The 23,251-nt window shown below is 49.9% G+C and overlaps 1 protein-coding gene across 4 annotated transcripts in view; it reads left to right on the top strand.

Annotated features, from left to right (window-relative positions):
• Nucleotides 1-23,251, top strand: part of ACTN4 (actinin alpha 4) — a 134,585-nt gene that overhangs the window by 76,590 nt on the left and 34,744 nt on the right. For 2 of the 4 annotated variants that reach the window (XM_083515797.1, XM_083515799.1), the window contains exons 4-8: nucleotides 6,493-6,579; nucleotides 8,493-8,580; nucleotides 10,580-10,658; nucleotides 12,295-12,376; nucleotides 14,757-14,842. In XM_083515797.1, the coding sequence (XP_083371923.1) occupies nucleotides 6,493-6,579; nucleotides 8,493-8,580; nucleotides 10,580-10,658; nucleotides 12,295-12,376; nucleotides 14,757-14,842 (422 nt within the window). Of the gene's footprint in view, nucleotides 1-6,492; nucleotides 6,580-8,492; nucleotides 8,581-10,579; nucleotides 10,659-12,294; nucleotides 12,377-14,756; nucleotides 14,843-16,115; nucleotides 16,202-23,251 lie in introns of all 4 variants that reach the window. The other 2 variants (XM_083515800.1, XM_083515798.1) reach the window with 1 other exon arrangement.

The following is a 23,251-nucleotide window of genomic DNA, read 5'->3' as shown; positions in this document are numbered from 1 at the left end:
ATTCGTTTTGCGAAGCACCTCCAAAACGGAAAACTCTTTCGTCTAGCGAGTTTTCTGTCTTGCGAGGCATTCGTCTTGCGGGGCACCACTATATTTCAATTTACATTTTTGATTCAGGTTTCCCACTGTCAGCCACTGTGAGATCAGGATGCTGGACTTGATGGGCCATTGGCCTCATCCTGCAGGCTCTTCTGATGTTTTGAAACTAAATGCAAGCTACTTGTTCGGAGACAGTGTCCTGGTAGCTGGAGATTAGTTGGAAAGGCCATCCATCCTCATGATCTTTTTCTGAGCATCCTGAAGGCACTCAAGCTGGCTTCCGTCTGAATGTTGGCTGGGACCAGATTACCCTAATCCTATTTTGGAGCTGTAGAGTTGCAAGGGACCCTGAGGGTCATCCAGTCTAACCCCTTGCAACGCAGGGATCTCAGCTCTAGCGTCCATGGCAGGTGGCCCTCCAACCTCTGCTTAAAAACCTCCAAGGAAGGAGAGGCCACAACCTCCTGGGGCAGACCCACTGTCAAACATCTCTAAGAAACCGTTGAGCGCTGCAGCATACCCATTTTACAGAAGAAAGACTGAGGCAGAAAATCCTCCCGAAACAGGCAACCCTCTTTCAAGGAAAATATTCAGCTCCCTGGAGCAAAAACCCTTAATATTGGCCCCTTTGGCATCCAGCTTCTCCTAAATGTGGGTGCTGTGGTTAGTGAGCACCATGTTGGAGACCCCTGATCTGATCCATCAAGCTTGTGTCCTCAGGCTCTTCTTTGCCAGCTGCAGATGCAAGGCCCCCGCCCACCTCCAGTTATTTATCCGAGGGGGACGGTTTGCACCCGTGGCAAATCTCTCTTCGATGCCATCGTGTCCTTTCTGGAAGCACTAGACCAGGCGAGCTGAATCCAGCTTTCCGGAGCTTCCCCAGCGCTCCGGCATCGCCTCCCCTGCCTTCGGGGACCTAACCTGGGAAAGGGAGCTGTCCTTGAAACCAGCGCATGTTCTGACAAGTGCCCTCTTGGCGCATCGGGTGTGGCATCTCTGGTTACAGAAAAGGAGGCTCATCCAGCCTGGCGCCCTCTCTGCTCCTGCACACACCCCTCCCCAGAGTGACACCCTTTGGCGTCTCTGCTCAGCACCTTCTGTGCTGTTTCGACTTCTGAGCGTTCATGCTTCTGAGCGCTTGCAAATTCCGTGCTTGGGCTGCAGGTTTTCCACCTGCAGCAACTGCTGGAGGGAGATTGCTCTGTCCAGCCAGGGATATCCAGAACGTTGCTCATCTTTTGCACAACTTCAGCATGTTAAGATTGGGGTGCGGGTGGCGCTGTGGGTTAAACCACAGAGCCCAGCACTTGCCGATCAGAAGGTCGGCGGTTCAAATCCCCGTGACGAGGTGAGCTCCCGTTGCTCGGTCCCTGCTCCTGCCAACCTAGCAGTTCGAAAGCACACCAGTGCAAGTAGATAAATAGGTACCACTCCAGCACCAGAAGCGGCTTAGTCATGCTGGCCACATGACCCGGAAGCTGTACGCCGGCTCCCTCGGCCAATAAAGCGAGATGAGCGCTGCAACCCCAGAGTCGGCCACAACTGGACCTAATGGTCAGGGGTCCCTTTACCCTTTTACCTTAGCATGTTAAGATTAGGGGACCAAATTTTAACTCTTGCAGTTTTTACCCTTTTTTTGCGGGGGGAGGAATATTTTCAGGGGTTTTTCCATGGAATTAACAAATAAGCACAATACAGTCAAAAGCAGAGTACAGTAAGTCGCAGATATATAGGCCATTATGAGTTTAGCCATGATTTGATTTGTGCTGGTTAAGAGAGCAAAGGAATTAACTCTTGCTTCCGGGCGGCCTGATGGCAAATAAAGGAATCCGAATTGGGAATTCTGTGCTCTGATTCTCCCAGGAACTGCAAGCAACTCCTGCCGGCCACTTGCCTTGGCCTGCAGCATCTCTTGTTAATCTTCTCAGGGGGAGGGGGGGGGGGAATCCAGTCTCCCCCTCCATTGTGTCTGCTGGCGGAAGGCAAAAAAGGCGCAGATTGCAACAGAGGACCAGCCAGAAAGGCTTCCTGGGTGGTTCAAGAGTACAAAGCCGGACTGTAGACTGTGCTCCAGCAACGCGACACAAAACATTTCTGTGTCCTGCAAACGGAGCAGAATTTGCACAGTTCCTGCTCTTTTGCATCATTTATGCAGCCGCTTCTCCCCTTTGGGAGCAGCCAGGGCCTACACACAGAACCGAGGCCCTGCCTGCAGCCGCTGGAAACGTTAATCAGCCCACCGCCTGACTTTGGAGAACTCAGGCTACATTGCCCCTGTGGTACCAAATGTATATTTTGCACCATAAGGCCTAGAAACTTGCTTTTGAAAAGCAAACCAGTACAGTGGTACCTCGGGTTACATACGCTTCAGGTTACATACGCTTCAGGTTACAGACTACGCTAACCCAGAAATATTACCTCGGGTTAAGAACTTTGCTTCAGGAGGAGAACAGAAATCGCACGGTGGCGGTGCGACGGCAGCAGGAAGCCCCATTAGCTAAAGTGGTGCTTCAGGTTAAGAACGGACCTCCGGAACGAATTAAGTACCGTATTTTTTGCTCTATAAGACTCACTTTTCCCTCCTAAAAAGTAAGGGGAAATGTGTGTGCATCTTATGGAGCGAATGCAGGCTGCTTTCACTGCGCAGCGATCCCTCTTGCTGTTCTGACTTCTGAGATTCAGAATTTTTTCCCCTTGTTTTCCTCCTCCAAAAACTAGGTGTGTCTTGTGGTCTGGTGCGTCTTATAGAGCGAAAAATGCGGTGCTTAACCCGAGGTACCACTGTATAATGCAACCTTGATTTTCGAACGTAATCCGTTCCGGAAGACTGTTCGACTTCCGAAACATTCAAAAACCGAAGCATGCATTTCCGGAAGCATTTATGTCCAGAAAACTCAATATGGAAGCGGTGTGGCATGTTTTTAGTTTCCGAAAAGCGTTCGAAAACTGAATAATAGTAATAATAATAATAGTAATAGTAATAATAATAATAATAATAATAATAATAATAATAATAATAATAATAATAATAATTATTTATTATTTATACCCCGCCCATCTGGCTGGGCTTCCCCAGCCACTCTGGGCGGCTTCCAAAAGAATATTAAAATACTATAATGCATCAAACATCAAACACTAAAAGCTTCCCGAAACAGGGCTGCCTTCAGATGTCTTCTAAAAGCCTGGTAGTTGTTGTTCTCTTTGACATCTGGTGGGAGGGTGTTCCACAGGGAAGGCGCCACTACCGAGAAGGCCCTCTGCCTGGTTCCCTGTAACTTGGCTTCTCGCAGGGAGGGAGCTGCCAGAAGGCCCTCAGCGCTGGACCTCAGTGTCCGGGTAGAACGATGGGGGTGGAGACGCTCCTTCAGATATACTGGACCAAGGCCGTTTAGGGCTTTAAAGGTCAGCACCAACACTTTGAATTGTGCTCGGAAACGTACTGGGAGCCAATGTAGTTCTTTCAAGACCGGTGTTATGTGGTCTCTGCGGCCGCTCCCAGTCACCAGTGTAGCTGCCGCGTTCTGGATTAGTTGTAGTTTCCGGGTCACCTTCAAAGGTAGCCCCACGTAGAGCGCATTGCAGTAATCCAAGCGGGAGATAACCAGAGCATGCACCACTCTGGCGAGACAGTCCGCAGGCAGGGAGGGTCTTAGCCTGCGTACCAGATGGAGCTGGTAAACAGCTGCCCTGGATGCAGATTTGACCTGTGCCTCCATGGACAGCTGCGAGTCCAAAATGACTCCCAGGCTGCGCACCTGGTCCTTCAGGGGCACAATTACCCCATTCAGGACCAGGGAATCCTCCACACCTGCCCGCCTCCTGTCCCCCAAAAGCAGTTACTTCCAGGTTTTCTGCATTCGAAAGCCGAAACGTTTGACTTCCAAGACGCTCGAAAACCGAGGTACCACTGTACTAAGATTTGCAGAACAGGGAAGAACTTAGGGAGCTGCCTTAGAGTTGAACAATGAGCCCGTCCAGATCAGTGTTGTCTATGTCAGGGGTTCCCAGACTTTTCCTCTTCAAAGCCCCCTTGGTTCCACGAACTTGTCCCCCCCCCCCCCGTGAAAAGCATTATTCAGAATAGCAGTTTGCACAATGAAATTCAAAACAGTAACAATGAATTGCGCATTCGTTCAAAATCCAATTAAAGCTATTTAGTTGAATTCAACAAAATTGATGAAATTGACCCAGCGATGCCAGCTTTTCAAAGTCTGATAGTCGTTTATCCTTCCCTGTATGTTGTTGGGCTCCAACCCCTACCCCTGAGTCTGATGGGAGCTGGGCTACCATAACATCAGAGGACTCTCTAGGGATTCAGGCAGAAGTCTTTGCAAGAGATTGAGACCTGGGAAATGCAATGCGTACGCACCACCGAGCTACAGCCCTTCTGAACGCTGATCTCTATGCCCATACAGTGAGGGGGGGAAAGTATTTGATCCCCTGCTAAATTTGCCGGTTTGCCCTCTTGACGAAGAAATGACCAGTCCATAATTTTAATGGTAGGTTTATCGTAGCTGTGAGGGACAGAATTAGAACAGGAAAACCCCCAGAAACACAGAAGACAAAAGTCAGAGATTGATGTGCATTGTGATGAGTGAAACAAGTATTTGATCCCCTATCAACCAGCCAAATGTCAGGCTACCTGGTACAGTATCTTCACTGTATGTAACAAGGTGCTGTAAGGGAGAGGTCTTACCTGTAATCCCAGCTCGTTACAGTACCTGTACAAAAGACACCTGTCGACAGGAGCAATCAGTCCAGCAGATTCCAAACTAGCCACCAGGACCAAATAACTGTCCAAGGATGTCAGGGACAAGATTGTAGACCGGGACAAGGCTGGACTGGGCTACAAGACTATTGCCAAGCAGCTTGGTGAGAAGGTGACACCAGTTGGTGCAATAATTCACAAATGGAAGAAACACGAAAGGCTGACTTGCCCCTCAAAGTGGCAAGTGTGTTCAACCATATATATATATATATATATATATATATATATATGCAGGTTTTGGTGTCCTCGGGTGTCTTCCCGTGTAAAAGTTGGGGTGTCTAGGCGACGTTTCGACGAGGTCTCACTCGTCATCTTCAGGCTGGTGCTTTCGGCTTCTTGTTACTGGAACAGAGCGGGATCTCAGTGTTTGAGTTCCTATAAATACTGTAGAGGGGTGTGGTGTATTGCCTCAAAAGTTCTGGGCAGAGGGGAAGTTCCCAGGCTAGTGTTCTTTTCTTCTTTTGTTCCTTAATTACTTGAGGGATATCTTGAGTGATTACTTGAGTGATATTCTGAGTACCACTTAGGTGGGTCACCTAAGTGGTACTCAGAATATCACTCAAGTAATCACTCAAGATATCCCTCAAGTAATTAAGGAACAAAAGAAGAAAAGAACACTAGCCTGGGAACTTCCCCTCTGCCCAGAACTTTTGAGGCAATACACCACACCCCTCTACAGTATTTATAGGAACTCAAACACTGAGATCCCGCTCTGTTCCAGTAACAAGAAGCCGAAAGCACCAGCCTGAAGATGACGAGTGAGACCTCGTCGAAACGTCGCCTAGACACCCCAACTTTTACACGGGAAGACACCCGAGGACACCAAAACCTGCATTCCTGTACCCGTGAAAATCTACGAAAACATATATATATATATATATATATATATATATATATATATATATAGTAGAGGCCCAGATTTATTTGTTTCATAAAATGTACTGTATATACTGCTTGGTTTAAAAAAAAACCCCACCACTCTAAAAGTATGAAACAATGAAATTACTAGTAAAAACAGCTAAAGTCAACTACTTAATTAAAATAAACGATAAGCTAAAAATCTGATTAAAACACATAGAAACATATCTGAACAGGCACCAGTGTTTTTGGCAGGCACCCTGGATCCTGAACGCCTTGCAAGTCGAACATTTTGGCTCCTGAACGCTGCAAACCTGGAAGTGAGTGTTCCGGTTTGCGAACGTTCTTTGGAACCTGAACGTCCGACGCGGCTTCCGATTGACCGCAGCAGCTTCCTGCAGCCAATCGGATGTCGTGCCTTGGTTTCTGAACGTTTTGCAAGTTGAACAGGCTATCACTGTACAATGAGCTGGTGGTACCGGCCTGGTATCGGCAGGCAGGGTGTCCCCAACTGTGGGTGTTGCGTCAGGGGACACACACCCCACCAGACCCCTAGGGGTGTGCAGTGGGAACACATCACCTTGCCACAACTCAGTGTCATCTCCTTGGCACATGTGTCCTTTCTGCTCCGTGTGTTCACCTGGGAACTTTCAGCATAAATCATGGAGTTGGAAAGACCCTGGGGGTCAAACCGCCAACCTTGGCATAATCAGCACCACTCTCTGACCAACTGAGCTATGCAAGTTGCCCGCTTTCTGGCCGAAGCGTGAGCTGATCCAGAACAGAACCGGCCTCCCTCCCTTAACGCCCTTCCCATCTGCTTCCAGAAATCGTCGACGGCAACGCAAAGATGACCCTCGGCATGATCTGGACCATCATCCTCAGATTCGCCATCCAGGACATCTCCGTAGAAGGTGAGCGCCCAAGTTCCCGCAGGCCGTGCGCCAGCCTGCCCTCTCTGCACCTTCCTTCTGGCATGTCGGCACCAGCTGTACGTCTGGCACGTTTAGGAAGCTGGCGAATCCCGTGCAGCAATGCACTGCGGACTTGCGGTGATCCACGACAGTGCCCACGCCTTCAACCGCTTCCTCTTTCTCGTTAGACCAGCGACAATTAATCATGCACCGTGCAGCTGCTCAAGTCGGTTGCAATAACCCTCGCTGACTTTATTGAGCGCGTGGCTCAGGCTCCTTGGCAAATACCTGCTTTGGGAATGCCTGCCAAGCAGGCATTAGGCAGCCAGAGACCTTTTTTGGGGGGGGGCAATACTTCCCCCCCATGGTTTTCTACCTGGGCCCCAGTGCAGCCCCAGTACCTAAGAACGCAAATTCACACCCACCTGATCTTATGCAGCTCAGCTGTTTTATTCCCAGTTCAGGCACAAGCAAAAGGGCTTTTTTTTTAAAAAAAACATGCCATTATTTGGGGGTGGGGTGTGTGTGTGTGAGCTCACCTTCCTATCCTGCTTGCCACTTCTTCTCCCCTGCAGATGCCCCCCCCACAACAACCCCCCTTCCCTTCTGCACAAGTGACAACAAACACGGGTTAAGGATTCGGGGCACCTGGCGGCGTTTTTCTTAGCAAAAACTCAAATGGGCCTGTACCTTTTCAGGGTACTAGATTTGCAAGCGCTTCGTTGCAGCCTCCCCCAAGCTGGTGCCCTCTGGATGATTTGAACTCTGCCTCCCATCATCCAAAACACCCAGAGGGCGCCAGCTTGGGGGAGGCTGCTTTATAGGAAAGGGTCATTTCCCCCAAGACCGTTCCCCGCTTGGATCTGTCCCTGGGCAGATCACAACAACAGGCAGCTTCCCACTTGCGTGGGGGTTACGTTCTGGGCCCCCACGCGCATAGGTGACATTGTACAAAGTGGGGAGCACCCTCTAAATATCCTTAAGACACCCTCTCTGTCACTCTCTCTTCAACTCATACTGTGTCCAGAAATATCCACAACTAGAACTGAAGCTCTGGGGCTGGCGGAGGCTGGAGGACGCATGAAAGACTGGTGCTGCACTACCTAGCGCATCAGCTGTCAGACGGGGAGACTGAGCAGCGCAAACAAAGCCCTGCTGTGCCTCCATTCTCTTCGGGGCTTCCTCTGGCCCTTGCACACGTCCTATTTGGGCTTCAGGGAGGGTCTCCTTAATAATAATAATATTATAATAATTTATTATTTATACCCTGCCCATCTGGCTGGGTTTCCCCAGCCACTCTAGGCGGCTTCCAACAGAATATTAAAATAGAATAATCTATTAAACATTAAAAGCTTCCCTAAACAGGGCTGCCTTCAGATGTCTTCTAAAAGTCTGGTAGTTGTTGTTCTCTTCGACATCTGGTGGGAGGGTGTTCCACAGGGCGGGCGCCACCACCAAGAAGGCCCTCTGCCTGGTTCCCTGTAACTTGGCTTCTTGCAGTGAGGGAACCGCCAGAAGGCCCTCGGAGCTGGACCTCAGTGCCTTGCGAGCCACGGGGACTCCTCAGCTCTCTCCTGCCATTCCCCAGTTTGAAATGAATTATTGGGTTGCTTCCCAGTGCCATGCACAAGCGGGAGAATGCCTGTATAAAAATGCAATGTTGCATTTTGTTTATTACAGTTACCACTGTTTTAGGGAGTCTGTGTGCACAAAGTGGCATCCTGCACACCTTTTTTTTCCGTGGAAGAGCCTTGTGCAACGTTGGCCTTCGACCCTTAGGTTTGGAAATGTTGTCCTGGCTCCGTCCCATTCCTGTTGCTGCCTTAGCTTCACCACCCCCCATGCTAGGGACCCATCCTGCCAAGGACGGCGCCATCACCTCCTCTCTCTTCTTTCTCCCCTTCGTCCTGCAGAGACTTCGGCCAAGGAAGGCCTGTTGCTCTGGTGCCAGAGGAAGACTGCGCCCTACAAGAACGTCAACGTACAGAACTTCCACATAAGGTAACCTTGGGGAGCCGAGATGATCGAGGGCCTGGAAACCAACCTTTAGGAGGGACGGTTGAGGAAGCTGGGCATGTTTAGGCTGGAAAGGAGGAGAGTGAGAAGAGATAGAATGGCGCTGTGGGTTAAACCACAGAGCCTAGGACTTGCTGATCAGAAGGTCGGTGGTTCGAATCCCCGCGACAGGGTGAGCTCCCGTTGCTCAGTCCCTGCTCCTGCCAACCTAGCAGTTCGAAAGCACACCAGTGCAAGTAGATAAATAGGTACCGCTCCGGCGGGAAGGTAAACTGTGTTTCCGTGCACTGCTCTGGTTCGCCAGAAGCAGCTTAGTCATGCTGGCCACATGACCCGGAAGCTGTACGCTGGCTCCCTCGGCCAATAAAGCGAGATGAGCGCTGCAACCCCAGAGTCGTTCATGACTGGACCTAATGGTCAGGGGTCCCTTTACCTTTACCTTTAATATCCAAAAGGTTGTCCCATGGAAAAGGGAGCAAAGCTTGTTTTCTGCTGCTCTAGAGGGTAAGATGCAAACCGTGAAAACCAGGGCATGGAACTGTTTCAGGAGAGTTCTCTGGCAAAAGGGGAGCACCCAAGGAACACCTCTCATCAGCACAAGGATTTCCGCTTGTGCAATGGGGACACCTCCTCCCCCACTCCATGCATGACCTATAGGGACGCGGGTGGCACTGTGGTCTAAACCACTGAGCCTCTTGGGCTTGCCGATCAGAAGGTCGGTGGTTTGAATCCCCATGAAGGGGTGAGCTCCTGTTGCTCTGTCCCAGCTCCTGCCAACCTAGCAGTTCAAAAGCACGCCAGTGCAAGTAGGTAAACAGGTACCACTGTGGCAGGAAGGTAAACGGCATTTCCATGCATTCTGGCTTCCATCACGGTGTTCCGTTGCCCCAGAAGCAGTTTAGTCCTGCTGGCCACATGATCCGGAAAACTGTCTGCGGACAAACACCGGCTCCCTTGGCCTGAAAGCGAGATGAGCGCCACAACCCCATAGTCACCTTTGACTGGACTTAACCATCCAGGGGTCCTTTACCTTTACCTTGCCTGCCCTATGCTCTGCCCCACATCTGCTCTGGAGGGTTGGGGGAGTCCTTAGGACAGATTTAGCACTGGGGGTGGGGGAGAAGAGTCCATGTGCTGACGGGAGGCGTCACTTGGGATGCAACCCCCATAATGTTGTGGTGGCTTAGATGCCTTTGAGAAGGAGAACAGGCAAATCCTTGGAGGAGGTTGCGGGGGTTGTCTGTGGTTGCGATGGCTGTGTGGCACCCCCACATTGAAGGGAAATAGGCAGGAACAGGATGTGAGCTTCAGGCCTGCTTTTGGCTTCCCAGTAGCTTGGCCACTGGACTGAACAAACCCTGAGTGCAGCCCAGCCAGGGCTCTTGCATTCTTACTTTTTAGTGTGTCTCTTGAAGTTTTTGTGGTTCTGCCCTTTCTTTGCTACCTTTTTGTGAAAATAATAATAATAATAATACAGTGGTACCTCAGGTTAAATACACTTCAGGTTACAGACTCCGCTAACCCAGAAGTAGTACCTCTGGTTAAGAACTTTGCTTCAGGATGAGAAAAGAAATTGTGTGCTGGCAGCGCGGCGGCAGCGGGAGGCCCCATTAGCTAAAGTGGTGCTTCAGGTTAAGAACAGTTTCAGGTTAAGAACAGACCTCCTGAATGAATTACTTAACCCAAGGTATAATAATAATAATAATAATAATAATAATAATAATAATAATAATAATAATAATTTATTATTTATTATTTATACCCTGCCCATCTGGCTGAGTTTCCCCAGCCACTCTGGGCGGCTCCCAATCAAGTGTTAAAACCAGTACAGCATTACTGTACTGAAAAGCACCCTCCTGTCCGAAGGGGGGGGGGCAGGCTTCGCAGTTTTGAGGAATGCTGCCCCGAAGCCGCAGTTTCCCCTCTTGGACAGCCTCTTGGACAGCCAAGCAATCTAACTGTATCCTTGGGCTTCTTTTTACAGCTGGAAGGACGGCCTTGCTTTTAATGCCTTGATCCACAGACACAGACCAGAACTCATTGAGTATGACAAGCTCAGAAAGGTATGTTGGCGACAGCAGCTCCTTCCTTCCTTCCTCATTTTGGACTTGAAATTGAGTAGTAGTAGCGTTGCTATTTGTGTTTTTAGCTGTGTCCTACATGCTCTCCCCAGAATCCAGTCCAGAAATGAGCATGAGTCACTGGCTTGAGTGAGATCACAGGATTGTAGGCTGGAAGGGACCCAGGACGGTCATTTAGTCCAACCCCTGCAATGCAGGAATTCTCCCCGCAGCTATCTCTGAGTGGGCTTGAACCACCAGCCTTCTGCTCAACAGCCGGACGCACTGAGCTGTTGCGCAACCTGAGATCTCAGCTTCAAATCCCACTTCAGCCAGGATCTCCCTGGGCAATCTGGGGCAAGTCGCAATCTCCTCGTCTGTAATGTGAGAATGGCAGCGACTGGCCTCAGGGTTAAAGGTGGCAAAGCATTTTTTTCCCCCTGAGCTAAAATGCCATGGAGGGGAAAGCCAAGGTGGTAGTCGGGAGGGTGTGTGAAAAGCCCTAACACTCATATTGGGCTGCAGGGCTCTTTTGTGGAATTAAAGGCCACATTCGCACCATCCATTTAAAAGCACCCTGTACCATGACCTTTGTACAATCTTGCCTTCCCCCCAAAGAATTCTGGGAACTGTAGTTTGCAAAGGGTGCTGAGTGTTGTTAGGCAATCTCCTTCTCTCCCCACTCCCCACACCAAGCTACAGTTCCAAGAGTTCCACGTAAAGAAGAATTGATTGCTAAAGCTCTGCAGGAGCTGTAACTCTGGGAGGGGAAGAGGAGCCTCCTAAATTCTCCCATCACCCTTAAACTACACCTTCCGGGATTCCTACATTAGCTCCCAGTACGTTTCCGAGCACAATTCAAAGTGTTGGTGCTGACCTTTAAAGCCCTAAACGGTCTCAAAGGCCCAGTATACCTGAAGGAGTGTCTCCACCCCCATCATCCGGGCGGAAAGATGGAGGTGGAGACGCTCCTTCAGACACTGCTTACTGGACCAAGGCTGTTTAGGTCTTTAAAGGTCAGCACCAACACTTTGAATTGTGATCGAAACGTACAGGGAGCCAATGAAGATCTTTCCGGACCGGTGTTATATGGTATTGGCGGCCGCTCCTAGACACCAGTCTAGCTGCTGCATTCTGGATTAGTTGTAGTTTCCGGGTCACCTTCAAAGGTAGCCCCACATAGAGTGCATTGCAGTAGTCCAAGCGAGAGATAACCAGAGCATGCACCACTCTGGCGAGACAGTCTCATCCTGCGTACCAGATGGAGCTGATAAACAGCTGCCCTGGACACAGATTTGACCTGTGCCTCCATGGACAGCTGTGAGTCCAGAATGACTCCCAGGCTGCGCACCTGGTCCTTCAGGGGCACAGTTACCCCATTCAGGACCAGGGAGTCCTCCACACCTGTCCACCTCCTGTCCCCCCAAAACAGTACTTCTGTCTTGTCAGGATTCAACCTCAATCTGTTAGCCGCCATCCATCTAGTATATGCTTGTGGGGGGGGCAGAGGAAGGCAGAGAAACTCTTTTCTCCTTTGGATGTTCCTTCTCAGCTGGCAGGGCAGGGTTGCGATTCGGCTTTGGGACGGCACCAGTTCTGACAGCTGTGCCTCTCTCACAAACCCCTCCTTTCTCCCCAGGATGATCCAGTCACGAATCTGAACAACGCTTTTGAGGTCGCTGAGAAATACCTCGACATTCCCAAGATGTTGGATGCAGAAGGTAAGCTGGAGGCTGCTCTCGAAGCGTGGGCTCGGGTGTTCGGTTCCAAGAAGCAAATTTCGTAACAGCGTGGCAATGCAACCGATTCCCAGAGGAAGAGGTTTTTGGCGCCCCCTGTTCTGCAGTTCCCTTAGTAGGGCTGGGCTACAGAAGCCCAAGAGAGCTGTCGAGCGCTGCCTTGGGTTCACTGCCTTGCTGAGAGTCGCTGACGCTCCTTCCGTCGGGCTGACTTGCACTTAGCTGCCTAGCCCCTCCACACACACACACACACACACACACACACACACACACCGAATTGCAAAGCCCAAATTCCCCTGGGTCAAAGTAACTTGCCAGATCAGATCTGCCGCACTCCCGATGCAGAAATCGTAGGCGGCGGAGTCCTGAGGCAGAAGGGACTATACCACTTAAGGCTGCAAGTGGTGCGGTCGCTTTTCAGACATTCCCCTTCTTTGCAGCTTCCTGAAAGTCGAAAAGTTGGGGAGAGGTTTTATCCAGCTGCCTTCGTCCCTGGTGTACTGTGGAGGGTTTGTGCGTGGAAAGTTTTGCTTTTACACGGAGTATCAAAAGAATGAGTCTCTTCCACACAAAGTGGTACAGTCTCTTTGCTCAGGACTCTGCCACCTAATAATAATAATAATAATAATAATAATAATAATAATAATAAATTATTTATATCCCGCCCTCCCCAGCCAAAGCTGGGCTCAGAGCAGTTAACAACAGTAAAAGTAACACAGTGTACATAAAATCACAATCAATTAATTGAAATACATTCTAAAATCAATTCAGAATCAATTAATGGCAACCATTGGGCTACAGTTCTGTGAGGATTACTAAAGGAGGGAGTCAGACTGTGCCCTGGCCAAAGGCCTGGTGGAACAGCTCTATCTTGCAGGCCCTGCAGAAAGATGTCAAGTCCCGCAGGGCTCTAGTCTCTTGTGACAGAGCCTTCCACCAGATCGGGCCACGGCCGAAAAAGCCCTGTCTTTGGTTGAGGCCAGCCTAACCTCCCTGTGGCCCGGGACCTCCAAGATGTTTTTGTTTGAAGACCGTAAGGTCCTAAGTGGGACATACCAGGAGAGGCGGTCCCGTAGGTACGAGGGTCCTAGGCCGTATAGGGCTTTAAAGGTTAAAACCAGCACCTTGAACCTGATCCTGTACTCCACCGGGAGCCTGTTCCGCTGGTATAGCACCGGGTGAATGTGATCCCACAGCGAGGACCCTGTAAGGAGTTCTGCACCCGCTGGAGTTTCTGGGTCAGTCTCAAGGGCAGCCCCACGTAGATTGAGTTACAATAATCAAGTCTGGAGGTGACCGTCACGTGGATCACAGTGGCTAGGTCAGGGCGAGAGAGGTAAGGAGCCAAATGTGCCTGTATTTGTCTGCAGACAGATTTCCCAGGTCCAGAGAGGCGGGGAACCTGGCTCACCACTCAGTCTGAGTGATCTTGCTCAGGTTCTAGATCACGGGGGGTGAGGAGGACACATTTGCCCTCTGGATATTTCTAAACTATGACTCCCATCAGTTCAAGCAGCCGTGGTCAATGGCAAGGCATGATGGGAGCTGAAGTTTAGCAACCTCTGGAAGGCCAAAGTTTCCCCACCCCTGCTATGGATGGCGAATCCCACCCCTGGTTTCTGAAGTGAGCCATGGGCCTCCTTAAGGAGCCATGGGAGAAGTTCTGCCAGGCTCCTCCAAGCTCATACTTTGCCTGTGAATTGATGGAGCCGAGGGGGAGGACCGGTCTGCTGCTGGCCAATCAGACGCTAGTGTGGCCTTCAGTTCACGGGACTGACAGCTAGTGGAGCAAACCCCTGTTGTCGCTGTTTCGTTCTGCTTCCGTAGCATTCCTTTCTAAAGCACTTTGGACATATAATGCAGTCCTTTCTCCCTGAAGCCCTGGGATGAGGGCAGGAAAAGCCCCGCAGCGAGGGAGCCACGCCCCGAAACAAACCAGGAGCGCTCGGATTCCAGTGGGTGTCCGCAGAGTTTTATTAGACATGCCTGGCACAATCTCTGCATTCAAAGTTCTTCTTTGGAGGAAAGGGCAAGCGAGCCGAGCCACTGCAAAGTCGTAAAAACTCTGCAACCTTTAATAGGCCTTCACATCACTTGTGTGCCCAGCCTTGAGCTCTGGCAGTGTAAATCTCAGATCCTTGGCTTCAGTTCCATGCTGGACAAGTTAACTTCCAGTTCTGGCTCACTTGGAAACTTGTAACATCGACTTCTTGGCGTTAACTTTCCCCGGGCTCAATCTTTGCCTACAGGTGGACATCAGAGCTGTGGCAGATTTTGCTAGAACCAGCAGACCATCAAGGAACAGGGGACGGGGGAGAGTTTTGCCTCCTGGTATCGTTAATGCTTCTTGTTCGCTTTTCAGACATTGTCAACACGGCCCGGCCCGATGAGAAGGCCATTATGACCTATGTTTCCAGCTTCTACCATGCCTTCTCTGGCGCTCAGAAGGTACCAGACGTGGCTGAGCCTTCTACTCTTAACAGCTCCTCTTCCTTCCAGCGCCCTGTTGCTCTCCTGACTTCTCGTGCCGAGGGCAGCTACTTGCAGAACAGTGGGAACCCAAACCTCAGCTAGCTCAGGGTCTGACATCCAGGGTTCAACACGAGATCATAACGAGCCAGAAATCTCTTTGCTTTCAAATATTATTTGGGAGACTCCCAACGGATGGAGTTGAAGCCGCTTGGTCTGCCAGGTTTCAGGGAGGGCTTCCAAGCAATCAGCATTTTCACGGATTAATCATCCACCTTCTTACAAATTATATGTGCAAATTATATTCAAATATATTTGTTTTCCTGTACTTCTGGAATATATTTGCAAAGCCTCACTTCAGATGCCCTTTTGAGAGGCTGAAGGAAGTGCAAGAGCTTGTGATTTAATCAAAAGAAGCTGCCTCCCTTTCGTTATTACAGTAACACGCCAGAACCAAAATAGCTTCTCAAAATAAGCAAGGGAACCCATGAACTCTAAGCTCAACCAGTTAAAATTGGGCAGCCCCACCGATGCATCAACTGAGGCTTTGGTGGGTCGTAAATACACTCCCTATGGGACGCAGGTGGCGCTGTGGGTTAAACCACAGAGCCTAGGACTTGCCGATCAGAAGGTCAGCAGTTCGAATCCCTGCGACGGGGTGAGCTCCTGTTGCTCGGTCCAGCTCCTGCCAACCTAGCAGTTTGAAAGCACATCAAAGTGCAAGTAGATAAATAGGTACCGCTACGGCGTTTCTGTGTGCTGCTCTGGTTCACCAGAAGCGGCTTAGTCATGCTGGCCACATGACCCGGAAGCTGTACGCCAGCTCCCTCGGCCAGTAAAGCAAGATGAGCGCCACAACCCCAAAGTCGGTCACGACTGGACCTAATGGTCAGGGGTCCCCTTACCTTTAAATACACTCCCTAGGGTGTAAGCCCCATCGAACACACCAGCGTTTCCTTTTGAGTACAGAGGCACAGAGTTGCGCAGTGAACCAGTTGTCTTGCGGTCCTAAGAGCTCTTAGGAGCAGAGCAGAGAATCCTTTGAAGTTATCTTGGAGAGTTTGCAGGGCTGGCCGAATCACGGGCGACGTTTATTTCCGCAGAGCCCTGTCCCAGCTGAGGTTTGGGTCCCTGTCCGGAGCAAAGGCTTGCCCCACCCCTCCTCTGCTGCATGCCAGAGGGGGAACAGGGACGATCTTGCATTGTGCCCTTGACTTTGCTCTCCTTTGTTTTTCTCTTTCCTCCTGCGCAGATATTGTAGGCACGCTCAGGCCCGATGAGAAGGCCATCATGACATATGTCTCCTGCTTCTATCACGCTTTCTCTGGGGCTCAGAAGGTGAGCTTTGCCTGGGCGGGGCTGTCTGCTGCTGCTGCTTTTACCTGGCTAGTCTAAACCGCCCTTTCCTCACCCACTTTCCGGAGCGCAGGGTTTACATTTGCATGAAAGGGCATGCCTGCGGAGGGTCAACTAAGCCGGGAGGCGGAGTGGCTTTGAATTTTTGTTTCGTTAAAAATCCAGGCGGTAAGCTAGGGATGCATCGAGCCCCCTGTGAGGCTGAAAGGCTTCTGGCTCCCCGCAAAAATTCTCCAGGCGAGGAGCAGCTTCTAGATTTCCTTTAAACGTCACCTCTGCCAGAATACTGTGCAACTCTGTTCCTAGCAGTATGCAAGCAGTGGAGTTCCCAGGGCATGGCTTTCTGGAGACCTCCAGGGCCATAGCTAGCAAGTCTTCCTTGAAATAATCACCTTCTGGTTGAAAAAAGGCCATATAGGCTTGGCTGTTGGGTCTCCTCCCTGTCCAGGGCTTGTTCTACAGCTAGGAGCAAAAGTTTGTGGATAGCCTCAGTCATCAGTACCCTTTGCCAACCTGCTGCCCTGTTGTACCACAACTCCCACCAGTGCCAGGCAGCAGTTTGGCAAAGGCTGCTCTGAAGTTTCTGGTTTAGCCACAGGTTCTCTTGCAACAATTCGCATATTCTGGGACTGAACTGGCAACGGCCCCTGAGCTGAGTTCTGAATCAGGTAGGTAGCTCCTCTGAATGTGTTGTGTGCCCCCCTGCAGCCTTTTTCCCAGCCTGATGCTTTCCTGCTGTTTTGGACTACAACTCCCATCTGCCCCAGCCGGCGGGGTCACGGATGATGGAAGTTGTAGTCAAAAACGTCCGACGGTCACTGTCTGTTCTACAGCAATGAACGGCGTTCCCCTGCCGTGATACTCAAGAGTTGTTCAGTGCGGTTCCTGATGTCTCCATCCTTATATGAAAGGGGAACTGAGTGCGAATTGTAACACCCCGAGAGCCTTGGCTTTTTTAAAAAATCCTAACAGAAACAAGCTCCTAGTCATTGTTTTGAAGGCTTGGCTCTGTTTGGGGAATCCCTGGCAAAAAAAACCTTGCCGTCCTCTGACTTCTGGGTGGATTTGCAAGTCCACATTGCCTACAGTCCCGTGCTTCTCCTGACCGACAGAAGCCGAGTAAATGGTGAAAAATATACCATATTTTTCCATCTATAACACACCCCTGTGTATAACACGACCCCTGTTTTGGGGGACTCCAAATACAGAAGTCCCCCATATGAACTATCCGTGCATAAGACGACCCCCAGTTTTAAACTTGAAAAAAATAGAGGGAAAATATAGTCTTATATACAGGAAAATGCGGTACTTAGGAATGTCAGCGTGCCTGCTTTGCATATTTTATGCAAGTTGCAGAAGTTCCGATTTCCGGGTGTAGAATTCTGATCTAGCTTTCCCCCTTTTTGTGCAGTGAGTGTGTACCCCTCTTCTGCATCCCAATCCCGTCTCTCCTCCCTCCCCTCTGCTCTGGATTATAAACAAGCCTGTTGCCACCTGTCAGGGAACTGACATCGGAGGGAGAGGTGAAGGGGAGGCTCCCAGATGATGCTGGCGAAGGACCCAGCAGCAGGGGGAGAAACAGCTCAGTAGAGGGGGAAGCCAATCAGCGCAACACCGGGGATAAAGGGAGGCAGACGGGGGAAGTGCAGAGAGGGCTCCAGGACTCTTCACTGGACATCAGTGAGGAGAGCCCAGGTCCTCCGCTACCCACGCCTTCCCTGCGCAGAAGACTCCCGCGCAGTGAGAGGAGGAGGAGACTGGGTGTCAAACAACTTTTATGCTGGAAGAGGTTCAAGAAACGCCCACTGACGGATTCTGCCAGTGACTGAGGCAGCCACCATGAGAAGGGGCTGTGCAGTCAGAAAGGTTTAACAAGGCAAATTAACCAAGAAAGGCACCAGCTTATGCACGAGTAACTCATACCTATTACACCACCATTGCACAGAGCTGGGAAGATGGCAGATCTGTCTTCCAAGCCAGCGTCTTCAGGGGTCTCCCTGCCTCTCAGGCTACGCAGAACGCCTCGCCTTAGGCACCACCATTGACAGGTCTTCCCTGCCCTTCCCACCGACGCTTCTGGCTTTTAGCTTCCTTCATTCCTGCCCCCCTGGCCAGATTTCTGGGCTTCTCACTTGACATTTTACTTCGGGGGATGAATAAATGAAAACAATTCTTTAAAAAAGATAGTTTAAAAAAGACTCTTCTTGAAAACCTAAAAACTCCTTTAAAAGAATCAGGTCTTCAACAAAGTTAAAGAAAGTCTTTAAAAGAATCCTTCCAGAAGAATTTAAAAATTATAATATAGCACCTTAGAGACCAGAAGAGTACCGTATTTTTTGCACCATAACACTACTTTTTTCCTCCTAGAAAGTAAGGGGAAATGTCTGTGCGTGTTATGGAGGGAATGCCTACGGATGGCGGGGGATCTGCTGCAGTCATGAGCAGAGGATCCATGGTTCCCCTTCCTTCCCTCCTCCGTGGCTCACTTTGAGACAGCAAAGCGGGAGAGGAGCCTTCTCCTCTTATATCCCTCTTCTGCATTATGAATAGCATCCTTCTCCACCCAACCCACGTGTGTTCCTTGTCCCTTGAGTGCTTTTCCTTCCCTCCCCACTTAAAACGTGGTTACAAAGCATGTATCCACATGGATCCTCAGGATTTTTGCACTGGGCTACCCCAAACTCACCGTCAGATCACATGTCTGTGGCCACAGCATGAACCACAAAAATCATACACCCACTGTTTCGTTTAGAATCTTTTTTTTCTTGTTTTCCTCCTCTAAAAACTATGTGCGTGTTATGGTTGGGTGCGTGTTATAGAGCGAAAAATACGGTAGTTTTATGGGAAGGTTAACCTTCGTCCTTCCGTATCAAATGCCTTCTTGCATTTCTGCAAGATGCATCTCCTTTGGCTCGTGTATCAGGCTGCCAATGTTTAATTTCCTGAAAGCATTCCCGGTCTTTGGCGGTGGCTGCCTCCCTTTTTTAAAAAAAAAAAAATCCTTTCTGCAGGCCAGGTTAAGAGGTGGCGGCTGCCAGTTATTTTCATAGCTTAGACGTGTCTTCGTATTCAGCCAAGTTCAGCCGGCAGGCTCTGCTGCGAGGTAAAACAACCCTGTTAGGTAGTCCAGCAGATGAGGAAGAGGGGGAGATGGAGGGAAATGGTGTCTGTCTCAAGACCACATGGATTGCCTGTAGGTGGGGCCGAGGTGAGACTTGAACTGGAGGATTTATTGTGCTACAGCTGTCCTTGTGACAGGCTCCATGGGAGACTGGTGACATTCCTCTTCTCTCCCCCCCCCCATCACGTATATAATTTTTTATTAAATTTTTCTAATTTACATTTCATTCATTTAAACAACCTCAAATCAGTGACTTCTCTTTCTGTGGAACATACCCTGTATGGTATGTTCATTTTACATACCATAAGGTAAAGGGACCCTTGACCATTAGGTCCAGTCGCAGACGACTCTGGGGTTGTGGCGCTCATCTCGCTTTACTGGCCTAGGGAGCCGGCGTACAGCTTCTGGATTATGTGGCCAGCATGACTAAGCCGCTTCTGGCGAACCAGAGCAGCGCACGGAAACACCATTTACCTTCCCACCGGAGCGGTACCTATTGATCTACTTGCACATTGATGTGCTTTTGAACTGCTAGGTTGGCAGGAGCAGGGACCGAGCAATGGGAGCTCACCCCGTCGCGGGGATTCAAACCACCAACCTTCTGATCAGCAAGTCCTAGGCTCTGCGCCACCCGCGTCCCCTTTCATAGCTTAGCAGGGACATAAACCTGGGTCTCCCTGGTCTAAGTCCAGTACTCTAACCCAGGCCTGGGGAATCTGTGGTGCTAGACTACAACTCCCATCACCCCCTAACCAAATGCTGAACTGTCTGGGGCTGATGGGAGCTGGAGTCCAACGACCCATGTCCCCCACCCCTTCTCTAGCCACTATATCTCTCTGCCCCTTGTTCTCTCTCTCTCTCTCTCTCTCTCTCTCTCTCTCTCTCAGCCATCGTTCTTGCTTTTCCTTCACTCTCCCCTCTAAAAGGTGTCCTCTACTCAGACCTCTCATAAAAGCAAAATTCCCAAGGGGTTAAATATTCTGCTTCCGTCTTCTGAGTGTCACAATTGACCGCAGATCCAAACGGGCAAATAGCGTGTTGTGGCCTTCATCCGTGAAACTTCCTTTCAGTGCCTCGGTCAGGATCCTGCCCTCATAGTCCATAATAGTTCATCTGGAATAGCCTGGAGACCCCTCCCCCGCGGCCTTGTTCTCACAAACCACAGATGCTTTCTACTTTCTCCCCACATTCGTTGAAACAAATGGGGGGGGGGGAGGGAAGTTCAGACTTCAGCTGACTTGATTGCCTGACTGATTTGAAGGCATTTAGGGTTAATTCTCCTGCCAACCTAGCAGTTCAAAAGCACGCCAGTGCAAGTAGATAAATAGGTAGTGCTCCAGTGGGAAGGTAAAGGACGTTTCTGTGCGCTGCTCTGGTTCGTCAGAAGCAGCTTAGTCATTCTGGCCACATGACCTGGAATCTGTATGCCGGCTCCATCAGCCAATAAAGCGAGACGAGCGCCGCAACCCCAGAGTCAGCCATGACTGGACCTAATGGTCAGGGGTCCCTTTACCTTAGGGTTAATTCACCCATAGTAAGTGAATTTCCCCATCAGTCTGTGTGGAATCGGCAAACCCAATCCTGTAATTACCGTATTTTTCCGTGTGTAAGACGCCCCCATGTATAAGACCCCTATTTTGGGGGTCTCCAAATTAAGAAAACACCCCTCAGCATTACCCGTGTATAAGACGAGCCCCAATTTTAAACCTAACTTTTTGGTAAAAAACCTAGTCTTATATAGGGAAAAATACGGTAATCCATTTTCCCCAAATTAGTGACAGGCCAGCGTAGCCCTTGGTTTGTAAGGGTCGAAGCAAGGAAAGCACAAGCCTTCACCCAGAGGAGTCTGGCGGTCTCTGATGGCTGCAGACCCCGGCAAACATCCATTTGTATTTTTTATTAATGCGGTTTATAGGCTGCCCTATCGCTAATGTTCTCTGGGTAGTTATTTATTTATTTATTTTTAATCCTTAAAAAAAAAAAGATGCAACCAGTAACACAATATTAAAATCGCAAATCACTTCGAAACAGAGGAAAGGAAATATTGCCGCGGCAAATCTATTTAAAATAAAGGACAGAGGAATAAAAACCCACAGAGCCAGAACGCTAGAAGGCCGTGGATGTTGTCAGGTGGGCGTCTTTGGTGGGCGGGTGAAAACGGCTGGATCCTTCTGGATCCTTTGACCATCCGGGCTTTTGCCGGCGGCTCTGGACAGACTCTCAGGTTGCACGAGGGAGCTAGCTTGCAGGAAATGTCTCTACGTTTAAAAAGAAAAGACGTTTTCACTGGCTGCCTCTGGCCGCCAGCGAAACCTGGAAGCTTCGCTCAGCATGGAAGGCAAAAGAGCCATGCCTAACGCGGGGAGAGAAATGACCTCACCCAAACACTCTGATGGATCTTATGTGTGGGTTTTTCTGTAGCTGGTCCCCCCCCCCTTAAGCATGTTAGATCTGCCACCGAACTTCAGCCAAGTGTTTTCCATTAAAGCTTGGCGTTAATTTATTGGCTCCGAACGTGTAAATCCTTTATAGGCAGGAAGCGGAGCCCCCTTTCTCTGGCCGAGCAAAGCGTCCTGCGTATTCCAGCTGGAGACGAGGGTCAGACTCTTCCCTCCCCTATAAAAGCCTGAACTTGATTGCACCCGGGGTGCTGCGTCTGCAAGCGTGCCCTCCCCTTGGGGTGTGTGTGTTTGCTAGGGTGCAGAGAGTTGGACTGTGTGAATTTATAGCCTTGCCAATCTTTTTTTTTATGATTGTCCTTTGTGTCTGATCCCAGGCTTTGGAGCTCAGCTGGCATGTTCTCCCCATCAGCTGGGATTGATTATTCGCCTTGTAACTGCTTTCTCTCTGGCATGCCTCTGTGTGTGTGTGTGTGTGTGTGTTCACGGACTTCAAGTTGTTTGGGAAGCCTGTCTGGGAGAATGCGGAATTAGTGGACCGAGGAACCCAGGACCAGCCGCTGCACCCCGTGTTTTTTGGAAACTAACCAACAAAAAACCTCCTGTGCGTTTCTAAATCAGACTGTGGGGTCAGGTCAACCCTGCTGTAGAAGCCACCTCAAATCACTCTACAGTGGCACCTCGGGTTAAGTACCGTGTTTTTCGCTCCATAAGGCGCGCCAGACCATAAGGCGCACCTAGTTTTTAGAGGGGGAAACCAAGAAAAAAAATATCATTCCCCCCCCAGCCCCAAAGAGAGGCCAGGAGAGTGTGTCTTATGAAATGAAAAATACGGTACTTAATTCGTTCCGGAGGTCCGTTTTTAACCTGAAGCACTCCCCGTCACCTGCGATCATTTGTCATGCAGGTTGAGGCTGATGACGGCGAGGTGGTCCAAAACAGCTGGAGCTGGACAAGGCTTCTGTACAATATTATGGACCCCGGATGCCTTCAATTTACAGGGAACCAGAGTAAAGTTACAGGGAACCAGGCAGAGGGCCTTCTCAGCAGTGGTGCCCTCCCTGTGGAACGCGCTCCCACCCGATGCCAGGGAGATAAAGAATTACACAATTTTTAGGAGGCAGGCTTGTTCAGGGAAGTATTTAATGTCTGACATTTTTTATATTTTCCTGGAAGCTGCCCAGAGTGGCTGGGAAAACCCAGCCAGGTGGGTGGGGTCTGAACAATAAAATTATTATTATTATTACTACTCGTGCTGTTCCCCCCCCCCCACTGCATCTCAAAGCCCTCCTAGATTTGTGACTTTTTACGACAGCACCAGTGGGAAGCACCACTTCTTAACTGTGGTGTCGATAAATAAGAGAATTCTCCCCTATACAGAGTGTTTCACCTTTCACCACTTCCTCTGACGGACCTATTGCCATTTTGGTTCAAACTTCCATTTAAAAATAGAATACGTTGCAGCGGCATTGTAGTTAAGCAATAGTCTGGAGGGCCAAAGGTTCCCCACAA

This window comes from Podarcis liolepis (genome assembly GCF_965112155.1).
Source record: "Podarcis liolepis genome assembly, chromosome: 7".
Lineage (NCBI taxonomy): Eukaryota > Metazoa > Chordata > Lepidosauria > Squamata > Lacertidae > Podarcis > Podarcis liolepis.
Note: the sequence above shows the minus strand (reverse complement) of the source record. Positions and strands in the feature narration are given on the sequence as shown.